The 13,420-nt window shown below is 48.4% G+C and overlaps 1 protein-coding gene across 2 annotated transcripts; it reads right to left on the reverse strand.

Moving 5' to 3' along the window:
* Window positions 1–2,468: 2,468 nt before the first annotated feature.
* On the reverse strand, window positions 2,469–10,864 carry MAZ (MYC associated zinc finger protein). Of its 2 annotated transcripts, XM_072119490.1 has the most exons (6): window positions 10,228–10,864; window positions 7,938–8,683; window positions 7,792–7,855; window positions 7,535–7,706; window positions 6,563–6,758; window positions 2,469–6,202 (listed from the first exon to the last, which is right to left on the reverse strand). In XM_072119490.1, the coding sequence occupies exons 1-5, from the start codon at window positions 10,258–10,260 to the stop codon at window positions 6,568–6,570; spliced, it is 1,206 nt and encodes a 401-aa protein (XP_071975591.1). In that variant the 5' UTR covers window positions 10,261–10,864; the 3' UTR covers window positions 2,469–6,202; window positions 6,563–6,567. The 2 variants fall into 2 exon arrangements, with proteins under 2 accessions (XP_071975591.1, XP_071975592.1); XM_072119491.1 differs by lacking the exon at window positions 6,563–6,758 and having other exon boundaries at window positions 10,228–10,858.
* Window positions 10,865–13,420: the final 2,556 nt, after the last annotated feature.

Here is a 13,420-nt window from a genome sequence, read left to right on the forward strand (position 1 = left end):
TATAATGGAGGGGCAGGGAGGCAGTGAGGAGGGGGTATAATGGAGGGGCGGGGGTGAGGGAGGCAGTGAGGAGGGGGTATAATGGAGGGGGCAGGGAGGCAGTGAGGAGGGGTATAATGGAGGGGCAGGGGTAAGGGAGGCAGTGAGGAGGGGGTATAATGGAGGGGCAGGGAGGCAGTGAGGAGGGGGTATAATGGAGGGGCAGGGAGGCAGTGAGGAGGGGGTATAATGGAGGGGCGGGGGTGAGGGAGGCAGTGAGGAGGGGGTATAATGGAGGGGGCAGGGAGGCAGTGAGGAGGGGTATAATGGAGGGGCAGGGGTAAGGGAGGCAGTGAGGAGGGGGTATAATGGAGGGGCAGGGAGGCAGTGAGGAGGGGGTATAATGGAGGGGCAGGGAGGCAGTGAGGAGGGGGTATAATGGAGGGGCGGGGGTGAGGGAGGCAGTGAGGAGGGGGTATAATGGAGGGGGCAGGGAGGCAGTGAGGAGGGGTATAATGGAGGGGCAGGGGTAAGGGAGGCAGTGAGGAGGGGGTATAATGGAGGGGGCAGGGAAGCAGTGAGGAGGGGTATAATGGAGGGGAGGGAGGCAGTGAGGAGGGGGCAGGGAGGCAGGGGGATGTGCAGGATCTGGAGGTGGGGAGGGAGATAGTAGAACTGATTTATAGGGATGTGATCCGTGCGCTGGATGATGGAGGTGGGAGTGGGGGTGGGATATGTGTACATAGGGGGGCTGTGGGGGAAGTGATGGTATATTGGGGGCATTGTTAGATATAAGGAGTTATCGAGGTGCTGGGCTATGCAGACAGCAGAGTAAATTTAGGGGTGCAAAGGTGCTACAGGGATCCAAGCATTATAAATGCACCCCAAAAAGTGTGGTCAGATCAAACCCCCTTTATATAAAGACACATACGCAGTGCAGAGGCGCCCAGAAATGTGCAGGATTGTGACGCGATGATTGATATCTGCATTTCTCATCGTTAAAGGATTCCATGGAAACGCGAGCGGATACCTGCATCCGATACACAAGTCATGTCCTGAGCCGGGACTGCCCCCTACTGGGGAAACACCTTGTGACGTCACTGACATCAGAGGAACAAGAGGCAAATACTATTCACACAGGAGGCAAGAGTCAAACGACCATACATGTATTATCCTCTGTATTATCCTTATACAGGATAGCAAAATACATATACCATGTATACATGTGCAAGAAAATAATACAGTAATATAACTACTATAATACTGCCCCCTATGTACAAGAATATAACTACTATAATACTGCCCCCTATGTACAGGAATATAACTACTATAATACTGCCCTCTATGTACAAGAATATAACTACTATAATACTGCCCCCTATGTACAAGAATATAACTACTATAATACTGCCCCTATGTACAAGAATATAACTACCATAATACTGCCCCCTATGTGCAAGAATATAACTACTATAATACTGCCCTCTATGTACAGGAATATAACTACTATAATACTGCCCCCTATGTACAAGAATATAACTACTATAATACTGCCCCCTATGTACAAGAATATAACTACTATAATACTGCCCCCTATGTACAAGAATATAACTACTATAATACTGCCCCTTATGTACAAGAATATAACTACTATAATACTGTCCCCTATGTACAGGAATATAACTACTATAATACTGCCCCCTATGTACAGGAATATAACTACTATAATACTGCCCCTATGTACAGGGATATAACTACTATAATACTGCCTCCTATGTACAGGAATATAACTACTATAATACTGCCCCCTGTGTACAAGAATATAACTACTATAATACTGCCCCCTATGTACAAGAATATAACTACTATAATACTGCCCCTATGTACAGGAATATAACTACTATAATACTGCCCCCTATGTACAGGAATATAACTACTATAATACTGCCCCCTATGTACAGGAATATAACTACTATAATACTGCCCCCTATGTACAGGAATATAACTACTATAATACTGCCCCCTATGTACAGGAATATAGCTACTATAATACTGCTCCCTATGTACAGGAATATAACTACTATAATACTGCCCTCTATGTACAAGAATATAACTACGATAATACTGCCCCCTATGTACAGGAATATAACTACTATAATACTGCCCCCTATGTACAAGAATATAACTACTATAATACTGCCCCCTATGTACAAGAATATAACTACTATAATACTGCCCCCTATGTACAGGAATATAACTACTATAATACTGCCCCCTATGTACAGGAATATAACTACTATAATACTGCCCCCTATGTACAAGAATATAACTACTATAATACTGCCTCCTATGTACAAGAATATAACTACTATAATACTGCCCCCTATGTACAAGAATATAACTACTATAATACTGCCCCCTTTGTACAGGTATTCTGTAAATAATAAATTGTTGGTTAATGCTCCAAATAAATACACAAACATAACACGTGGGATTTATTATTTTTACTAAAATTCTGAATGGTTCATAAGTAACAATGAGGGGTGAGACAGGTGAATACTTTATATACGGAGACAGGTTATATGACACTGAGAACAGGTTGGGGACATGTTATTTACTAAGGGGGGGGGGGGTCAAGAACTGAAGAAGATCCCGCGGTGATGTAGAGACGGGTGCGGAGGTGGAAGGAGGTCGTCACCACACGGACAGTTAAGAAAAAACTTTTTTTTTTTACTTTTTTTTTCTTGAACAGTTATCAAAATGACAGATTTCCAGCAGTTTCAGTATTTACAGTGAGAGATGCATGTGACACGTACATTATATACAGCTGTAACCTCCCCTGTACACATTATATACACAAGGTCTCATGCACCCACACCACATCTGTGCTCACCCATCGTGTGTTACTAACCAAACATTAACCCCCTGGCAGAGCAGAGCCGGATCGCAGCCCTTGTATAGGCTCCAGGACAACATGCAGGGCAAATAAAAGACATGAAGGAGACAACGAAGGGATGAAATGACGGAGGACACAGGATAAAGGGATGTACACAGGCTTCTGGAAATTATATACATGGAGAAGTTTACGGAAAACCACTGCCTTCATCAGGAACCTTCCAAGTCCAATCAAGGAAGAGGAAAAAACTAAACGAGAGGGACCACATCTCAGGGGGAACCGCTGCAGACCTGTCTACTGCTCCGGGACACCATGAAACGTACCCGAAGATGACCATGAAGATGATGAAACCGGCCTCATCCTAGTGCAGAGCATCATCTCATCCTAGTGCAGAGCATCATCTCATCCTAGTGCAGAGCATCATCTCATCCTAGTGCAGAGCATCATCTCATCCTAGTGCAGAGCATCATCTCATCCTAGTGCAGAGCATCATCTCATCCTAGTGCAGAGCATCATCTCATCCTAGTGCAGAGCATCATCTCATCCTAGTGCAGAGCATCATCTCATCCTACACATCTAAAGTCTTCTGCTCGATGAGGGATCTCTAGAACACAATACAGTAGATCTCCATCATCACTGGTGGTTAATGACCTGATGAGATCTGTCCCGATATCAAAGCCTCAGCAGATCCACCCCAGGGTTTAGATACGCTGCTTATAGAGGAATTAACAGGTCTACAATCTTACTGAGGCCGATGGTAGGAGATGTATCACGTGTCTGGTGGGGGGGGGGGGGTCCATCACGTGTATGGTGGGGCAGCCTTTACGTTGTGTTCGCCCCACTTGGACTGAATGGAGGAGGTTGGAGCAAGTAATAAGACGTGAGTCGTGCGTCTGACTAGTCGCATCTCCTGAGCGGCTTTAAGACATTAGGTCACGAAGTAAATCAGGGCTACGCTCACCGTTACTCCTTATGGGAGGAGGCGGAATATGGCGCAAAGGGGTTACGTGTAGGAAATCAGATTCATTGGGGCTCATTTACTAAAGGGTCTGAACACCGCACTTTCGTCGGCTTTCCCGAATATTTCCGATTTGCGCTAAATTGCCGTTGGACAACCTGACGCATTCGGAAAAAACGCAGAATTAAAAAAAGAATTTGTGTCGCAAGATCAGCACTCACATGCACCGGCACGAAGAAGGTGAACTCCGGCGGACCTCGGCGCAGCAGCGACACATGCAGGATACTGGGCGCACGGATCTTAGTGAATCCCGGCAGAACCCGAATCAGCATCGGACAACGCACCGCAGGATCGCGACTGGACCGGGTAAGTAAATGTGCCCCAATCGATCCAGTGCGTCTTCATCCATCATCCTGACCCAGTAGATCACTCCAGTCCAGTCGCCCAACGACCCATTAACAATGACGTCTCCTAATGACAGAATCTAATGACAACTTATAGCAGGTGTGAACCTTCCCGAGATGAAACCCTAAATTCCCCTTGGATCTCAGCTGTTAATAATGTGAAGCCCCTCATCCCGGGGCTGCAGCTCAGGGTCTTCACCAATACAAATCTACCGACTTGTCTTAAGGGATAATCACCAGAAAAATGAAAATTTTATCAGAATTCATCTTTATAAAACAAAATTCACAATAACGAGAGCACCATGGAAGAAGAGCCGCAGCAGCAGCGGCTATAAAAATATATACGTCTACCTTCTCTAAGCTAAATCTGCCCGGTTTTTAATTATTCTAATTCATTTTATATTATATTATAACTTAAAAAAAAAAAAAAAAACTAAAAATACAAGAGAACTAAAAATAGTTAAAAATCTAAAAAACTTATATGCGAAATGTATCCATTCACTAGAGAAGGGACATGTAATTCATAGGCCGATATTTCGGCACAGGCTCCTGGCTGTGCCGGGACTTGTAGTGTAACACTGTTCCCATTTGATGAATGTGGCCCATTCACCACCCCGGAGAGGCCTCCGGCTACACAAGATCCATCGCGAATAGCCAGGACCGGTCCTCAGCTCAGTTTAGAGGAGGATTCTCATGGAGAAGAGGCAGGTAAGTCGCTGTCAGACTAACCTGACCAAACCCTGAAAACTACTGGATGACCAAATCCAGGCGACTCGTCTCTCGCCCATCACCCGATGTCCGGGGAGCCATATATGGCAGCTTCAGCCAACTTGACTCCAATTTTGTTTCGCGGCTTAGAGGGGGGGGGGGTCAAGATTTTTCTTTTTGATTCAATATCACAGCATAGGATTCCGACATCCGGCTCCCGCTGCTCCATAATGTAAATCAGATCAGCAGGAGCGGGGGCGGTCACAAGGAGAGGAGTTAAATCTCGATACCACCCTGTGTTCTACATGCCGGGCAAGGGGAGTAACCCATCATCTGTATTGGTCTACAGGATTTCCGATCCAGCACCTCCTAGGCACCCGCAAAGCCGGATTCTGCAAAATGAGGGAGACGTGGCAGAGACATGGCGAGATTTCGCGTGGCAGACTTATCATAAAGGGCGATCCGCCACCAAGTTACAGAGAAGTTGGCTACTACTTTCCTCTACCGTTCACCTCGCTCTGCAGCAGCACACACCACCGACCCAATGTCTGTATCCTGTGGACCACCGCAGCCATCTACCACCCTCCTCCGCTCTCACCCATTGGGCTGTTGCCCACGACGCTCCTATGTTTTAATGGAAATACTAATTATTAGCAAGAGTAGCCGGCTCACACATCGCAGCATTGTGTGCACATCCCTGCAGAGCACAGACCTGACAACTGCACTGGCCAGGGGCTAATTCGTAGCTTATTCACCCCCATCAGTGGCCGCTACATCTGTGGCCTCCACGCAAGGTGTTACACAAATTCCAGGGGCTCCGCTCAAGACTGAGATAGAAGTGACATGAAGTCCTACAATCGTTACACACAGGGGTGTGTAATGTACCAATCAGGCTTCTTGGACAATGGGTGGCTGTAAACCGGGGGCAATAGGGTCCATAGCGGCCAAGCTTGTCAGTATAGAGGTCATTTTCCTAGATCCTTTGTCACCTTCTTACAGCCTCATGGACAGAAGGTGGGAGGAGGGTTACATGCAACCACTCTTCAGAATATAAGTGTGTCAGAGCCTGGAGAAGAGCTGCAACCCCAAAACCCTGTACACAAGCACATCAGAAGAGAGAGGTATCGTTGTCTGCACCCCCCTCCAGGAGAGCCAGTCACCAGGGCTGTGTGGACATCATGCCGGGAACACCAGTGTTCGGAAGCACAGCGGTTACGGCAGCCGTCGGATCCGCAAGTGGACATACTTGGCAGGTCCCTGTAAGGGAGGAGAGAAGAAAGGGGCAGGTGAGTAATTGGGTTTTATGCATTTAGAAACATGAGGTGGGGAGGGGTGGATAGAGTCAACGGATCAGAACATATATTGACTTTACAAACACATACGCTACAGAAAATATAAATGAAGCATCTAGAAAAGCAGAGCGAGGGGTCGGGAGGGATAGAGGACACAAGGGGTCTCCAAGCACAATCATTTCATGACATAACAGGCATGCTACAAGAGGAGGTATGGAGGACTAGAGGGCATACCCCAAAACCCAGCAATGCTCAGCACAGCCTCCAGCTACCACAATGCATACATCCCCAGGAAAGGGAAGGGAAAAGGTTACTAGGCTCTTGCCTTGGTCACTGCAGTGGGGGTCCCTCAGCAAGGCCCGTGGCCCCCGACATGACGTGTGTGTGCATATGGCCGCTCAGCTGTGCCAGGGTTTTGCAGTGAACGCTGCACAACTTGCAGAGGAAGCTGTCTGCCCGTGGGCACACCAGACCGTGATGCTTCACCGAATGGACCCGCAGGTACGCGGCCGTGGCAAAACCTACACGGGGGAGGAGAAGCACACGCCACTTTAAGGCCGGGCCACAGGCATCGCTCCATCATTAGAAAGTGATCCCCTTATCAATCAGCTGTTACCCCCATAAAGAACCAGTAAAATCAAAGTAAGATTTTTTTTTTTTGGGGGGTCTCCCCTTCCCATAAAATAAAATTTTTATTTTATATGCCGTGAAAAATCTTGGCCCCTTTACTTTTAGAAATCTATGTGTCCATTTAACATATGCAGCAGAATCTAACCCGAAGAATAAACTCGTGTTACTAGGGGTGAGGAATTGAAACAAAAATGTTTACTTTGCTTTACTGGTTCCTTTATTCATTGTACACAGCCAAGCTCCACCCCCAAGGAGTCTTACATTCCCATGCCCCTCCCTCAAGAAGCTCTTTACTGCTTATTTTGACATTTGCAATAAACATTCCATTGTCTTATATCATAGGTGACATCATTCTAATATATACATGAATCTCCACGTCCTTGTGACATAAGATACAAAAATCAAGGACCTCACTGTTATTTTACTTATCATTACAGAGAATCTTCTACTCTACTATAACATGTTAAAGAAGACCCCTTTATCTATTTACATCTGTACAGAAGTCCACCATGAAGAGCAATGCAGAGGCTCTCAAAGACCACCCACCCCACCATAGAACCGTGTTCATACACGGCCGTGAAGAGCATCGCTGGATATTGGGATATGCCAGATGTGTGGTGTTGGATTGAGGAGCGGATACATGTGTAACACAGAACACACGTCTTACCTTTGTTGCACAGCTCACACACATGGTTGGGGCCCTGGTTGTGGACCTTCATGTGGTCGGTGATGTAGGCAGCGCTGAGTAGCTTTCCACACACGTGACAAGGAACCTTCTCCTCGTGCCGCACCATATGGGCCCTCAGTCTGTCCTTTGTAGCAAAAGCGGCTTCACAGGTCTGTAGCCGGAAAGAGAACACATGGATGTAAGGGCGAACACAATGGCAACCAATACAACATCAAAACGGATGGACATGGGGGTACCTGGCATTTAAAGGGACGCTCTGTAGAGTGCACTTGTCTTACATGACTGTTCAGATGATCTGGACTGAAATAGACAAAAAGATTTGATCGATATGGGACTGGGAGAGACACCCGGGAAATACAGTAACGTAACAGCGGCATCTTACCGGGAGAACCCTTTCCCACAGTGGCTACATATGTACGGCTTGTGCACCGTCCCATCGTGGGAGCGGACGTGGTACGTCATTCGGTCCTTGCGCTTGAAGCGTTGCTGACAGACGTGGCAGGAGTAGGGTTTCTCATCAGAGTGTGACAACTTGTGGCGATTCAGGTGGTACACATCCCTAAAGGCTTTTCCGCACATCTCACAGGCATGGTTTTTCCGGATTTTTTTCGCTGTAGGAGAGGGTCCCGGTAGAGGCAGCGTTGATGGGGATGTAGGAACCTCCAGGGATTCTGTACCGGTTCCAACAGTCCCAGTGACACTAAGCAAACTAAGAGGAACCATGGTGGGCATCTTCACCACAGGCTGCGCCCGTGCCGGCTTGGCGCCTGTGTGGATCGCTTCATGTCTCCGGAGATTGTAGCCATTCTTAAACTCTTTGGAGCACAAGGAACATATGTAGGGGCCTCGGCTCTTTGACTTTTTGGGAAGTTCCATGACCGGCTGCAGGGGGAGAGATGTGGAGACTGAAGAAGGCTGGGATGTAACTGGGGTCTGTACCATCTGCTGCGGGATGGACAGGCCGGGCACCACCTGCTTGAGGGCAGCCGTGTCGACCGTTGAAGGGTGTTGAGGTGCCATCGTGTGCACCATTGTCTGTGCCGTGAGAGATCCATCGGGTGCAGTAACAGTAGCAAGAACAGGTAATAGTTCAACTTGAAGGGACTCAGCAGGGGGTGGCGGAGGGGTCTGAAGGGAGAGAGAAAAGCTGAACTGAAGTACGTCCAAAACTACCAATACACCGAATATATATAATATATACATATATCTGTCCATGTGGATACAGGAATATAATGAGCCATATACATGATACGAGAGAGCAGGGACTTGGGCTGAAGTACGTCCATAACTACCAATACACCACGTTTATAAAAGGCCACATTCACACAACTGTATGGGGGGGGGGGCGCATGCACGGCGACAAGCTTGCGGCTGTACATATGTCCCCCATTGGCAGCAATGGCCGCACTGAGCGATACATTGACACACACATGTGGAACCTTACCGCTCTGTATACGGGGAAAAGATAGGACATATCCCATCTTTCCCTGTGTTACAGCCTGTACACCGTGCATCTTTATGGAGAGGGTAGGGCTCACTCCTCCTCTTTAGCGCGCAAGACATATGCCCACCCAGCTATGGCCCGGCGGGCATACATTCGTGTAAATTCGGCCTTAAGTCTGTACATGTGGCATATGTGGCATATGAGCCATATACAGGACGAGACAGGGGAAGGCAGGGCAGAAGTTCATCCATGACTCCCAATACACCAGGTATATAGAAGTCTGTATGTGAGGATACAGGAATACTATGAGCCGTATACACATGAGACAGGGGAAGGCAGGGCAGAAGTTCATCCATGACTCCCAATACACCAGGTATATAGAAGTCTGTATGTGAGGATACAGGAATATAATGAGCCGTATACAGGACGAGACAGGGGAAGGCAGGGAATTGGGCTGAACCGCAAGTTTCTTTTGTTTGAAAAAGTTAAAAATCTGCCAAATGTGACAGCGATGGTCGAGCCATGTCATGTATATAACAGGATGGCGGGCGCCCACCACGAGTCCCACCTGCCTACAGAGGTGTCAGACGCAGGAACACGTTATATTCTATGGACCAGAACCCAAACATCCACTAATTCAGAGCCGCTTACTGGCCCGAATGTAAGCTCTTCAGCCCAGCAGGGAAGGTTCATGGTGGATACTGGTAATGTTACACATGAGAACATTGCAGAGCCCGTGTAACCCTGCCCTCAGCTATGTGCCGGTTCTATATATAGGATATACGGATCCTATACATAGAGCGGTGCCCCTGACCCCGGATCCACAGACCCCCAACAACCCCAGACTAAGAATCAATCATAACCCAATTCTGCGTTTAGTGATGGCAGCTCGGCCGCGTCCACCCTCCATGCACCAAATCCTATTAATGCATCAGACAATGGCAGGTAGGTTACCAGGACCCCTCCACGCGGGGAGCACAGATCATCCCTCGCACTACGCCTCACTATTTCTATGAAAGGAAAGAGGGAGAGGAAGGCGATGGGAGGGAGGGGTGGTGATTTAAACACCCAACACCATCTCTCTCTCCTCTCCCTCCCTCCCTGCAAAAAATACACACACACAAGGCAGAGGGAGATGCAAATACCCAGGGCTCGGCTGCGGCCCCCTGTGCAGCCGTCTCCAGCCCCCCATGGCCGCTGCATGCCCCCTCCCCCGCCCGCACATTACCTGGAATATAAAGCTGGTCCAGTTTGCATCCATGGTGCAGAAATAAAATAATAAAAACCTTTTTTTAGTCTAAATATTTGGGGTCCTTGTGTCTCCCCCCTCTCCCGGCTGAGGACGCCCCCTCCCTCCTGAGCCTTGGCTGCTTCTGTCTCTACGCCTGATCACTGCCCCCTAAAGGCGGAAATTTTCTCTTCATTTAAAAGAGGGGAAAGAAAAAAAAAATCCCATAAAAAACACAGAGCCCAGAATAAAGCGGCTGCGGGCTGCAGTGACGTCACCTCCTGCTCCCTCCCCCTCCGCACTTTTCCCTCTTCTTTCCCTAAATGTACTCCCTCCTCCCCTGCAGATTATTTGTGCATCATTTACTGCCCAAAATATGGCCCCGGCTGTGACCTTTCACCCTGCCGCTCCCCAGCCCCCATCTGCAAAAAAAATAATTATATATATAAAAATGGCTCGAACCCCCCCGCACAGAGAGCGCTGCTCCCCCCCAGATCTGCGGCCGATACTAAGTGTCCAGCATTAGCAACATTGTATCCGGACTGAACTAACGATAAACAAGGGGGGGCCAACGGCCGCGCGCTGCAAGATGGAGCCGGTGCATTGTGTGAGCGCGGCCCGGGGGAGGGGGGGCTGCGGCAGCGCCCGGGCTCCGGCCTCATCCTGCACCCACACAGGAGGACAGACCCCCCGCCTGACACCCTACACCCACCCCCGGACCCGCTCCCGCCACCACTGGGGACCCCCGGGACCACAGCCCTCAGATTACACAAACACCACAGCCGCGACCCCCCCTCCCTCTCTGCCGCAATGGTCTCGCCCGCCTGCATTGATGAGCCGCTTAAAGGGGAAGGCGCCGCCCCCTCCCTCTGGGCTCAGAGATTTATGTGTCGGCAGAGACTCCGCGGCCGCTCGGCTTATTAAAGGGGCAGCGGCTTCTCTGTACAATGGCGGCTGCAGGGAGGGGGATGTTACACAGTAACGACACCTCAGCGCATCAGAGCAGTGATGACTTATCATCAGCAGGGAAATAGAGAGAAACTGCAGCAAAACCGCAGCACATCCCACACAATGTCCACAAACACAAAGCAGAATGTTTTATCGCCACAGCAATGTAATAACGCACGGCAGTGTGCACAGACACATGCAAAGCCATAATGTCAGGAGATGTGAGTGTGAACAGGTCATTATATACCAGATATGTACAAGGACAGGAGATGTGAGTGTGAGCAGGACCTTATAGACCACACATGTACAAGGACAGGAGATGTGAGTGTGAGCAGGACCTTATACACCAGACATGTACAAGGACAGGAGATGTGAGTGTGAGCAGGACCTTATACACCAGACATGTACAAGGACAGGAGATGTGAGTGTGAACAGGACCTTATACACCAGACATGTACAAGGACAGGAGATGTGAGTGTGAGCAGGACCTTATACACCAGACATGTACAAGGACAGGAGATGTGAGTGTGAACAGGACCTTATAGACCAGACATGTACAGGGACAGGAGATGTGAGTGTGAACAGGACCTTATAGACCACACATGTACAAGGACAGGGGATGTGAGTGTGAACAGGACCTTATAGACCACACATGTACAAGGAGAGGAGATGTGAGTGTGAGCAGGACCTTATACACCAGACATGTACAAGGACAGGAGATGTGAGTGTGAACAGGACCTTATAGACCAGATATGTACAAGGACAGGAGATGTGAGTGTGAGCAGGACCTTATACACCAGACATGTACAAGGACAGGAGATGTGATGTGAGCAGGACCTTATACACCAGACATGTACAAGGACAGGAGATGTGAGTGTGAACAGGACCTTATACACCAGACATGTACAAGGACAGGAGATGTGAGTGTGAGCAGGACCTTATAGACCAGACATGTACAAGGACAGGAGATGTGAGTGTGAGCAGGACCTTATACACCAGACATGTACAAGGACAGGAGATGTGAGTGTGAGCAGGACCTTATAGACCACACATGTACAAGGACAGGAGATGTGAGTGTGAGCAGGACCTTATACACCAGACATATACGAGGACAGGAGATGTGAGTGTGAGCAGGACCTTATACACCAGACATGTACAAGGACAGGAGATGTGAGTGTGAACAGGACCTTATACACCAGACATGTACAAGGACAGGAGATGTGAGTGTGAACAGGACCTTATAGACCGGACATGTACAAGGACAGGAGATGTGAGTGTGAACAGGACCTTATAGACCAGATATGTACAAGGACAGGAGATGTGAGGGTGAACAGGACCTTATACACCAGACATGTACAAGGACAGGAGATGTGAGTGTGAACAGGACATTATACACCAGACATGTACAAGGACAAAAGATGTGAGTGTGAGCAGGACCTTATAGACCAGACATGTACAAGGACAGGAGATGTGAGTGTGAACAGGACCTTATAGACCAGACATGTACAGAGACAGGAGATGTGAGTGTGAACAGGACCTTATACACCAGACATGTACAAGGACAGGAGATGTGAGTGTGAGCAGGACCTTATACACCAGACATGTACAAGGACAGGAGATGTGAGTGTGAACAGGACCTTATACACCAGACATGTACAAGGACAGGAGATGTGAGTGTGAGCAGGACCTTATACACCAGACATGTACAAGGACAGGAGATGTGAGTGTGAACAGGACCTTATACACCAGACATGTACAAGGACAGGAGATGTGAGTGTGAGCAGGACCTTATACACCAGACATGTACAAGGACAGGAGATGTGAGTGTGAACAGGACCTTATACACCAGACATGTACAAGGACAGGAGATGTGAGTGTGAGCAGGACCTTATAGACCAGACATGTACAAGGACAGGAGATGTGAGTGTGAGCAGGACCTTATACACCAGATATGTACAAGGACAGGAGATGTGAGTGTGAGCAGAACCTTATACACCACACATGTACAAGGACAGTAGATGTGAGTGTGAGCAGGACCTTATACACCAGACATGTACGAGGACAGGAGATGCGAGTTTGAGCAGGACCTTATACACCAAACATGTACAAGGAGAGGAGATGGGAGTGTGAACAGGACCTTATATACCACACATGTACAAGGACAGGAGATGTGAGTGTGAAAAGGACCTTATAGACCAGACATGTACAAGGACAGGAGATGTGAGTGTGAAAAGGACCTTATAGA

The sequence above is a fragment of the Engystomops pustulosus genome, chromosome 8 (assembly GCF_040894005.1).
Source record: "Engystomops pustulosus chromosome 8, aEngPut4.maternal, whole genome shotgun sequence".
Taxonomy (NCBI): Eukaryota; Metazoa; Chordata; class Amphibia; order Anura; family Leptodactylidae; genus Engystomops; species Engystomops pustulosus.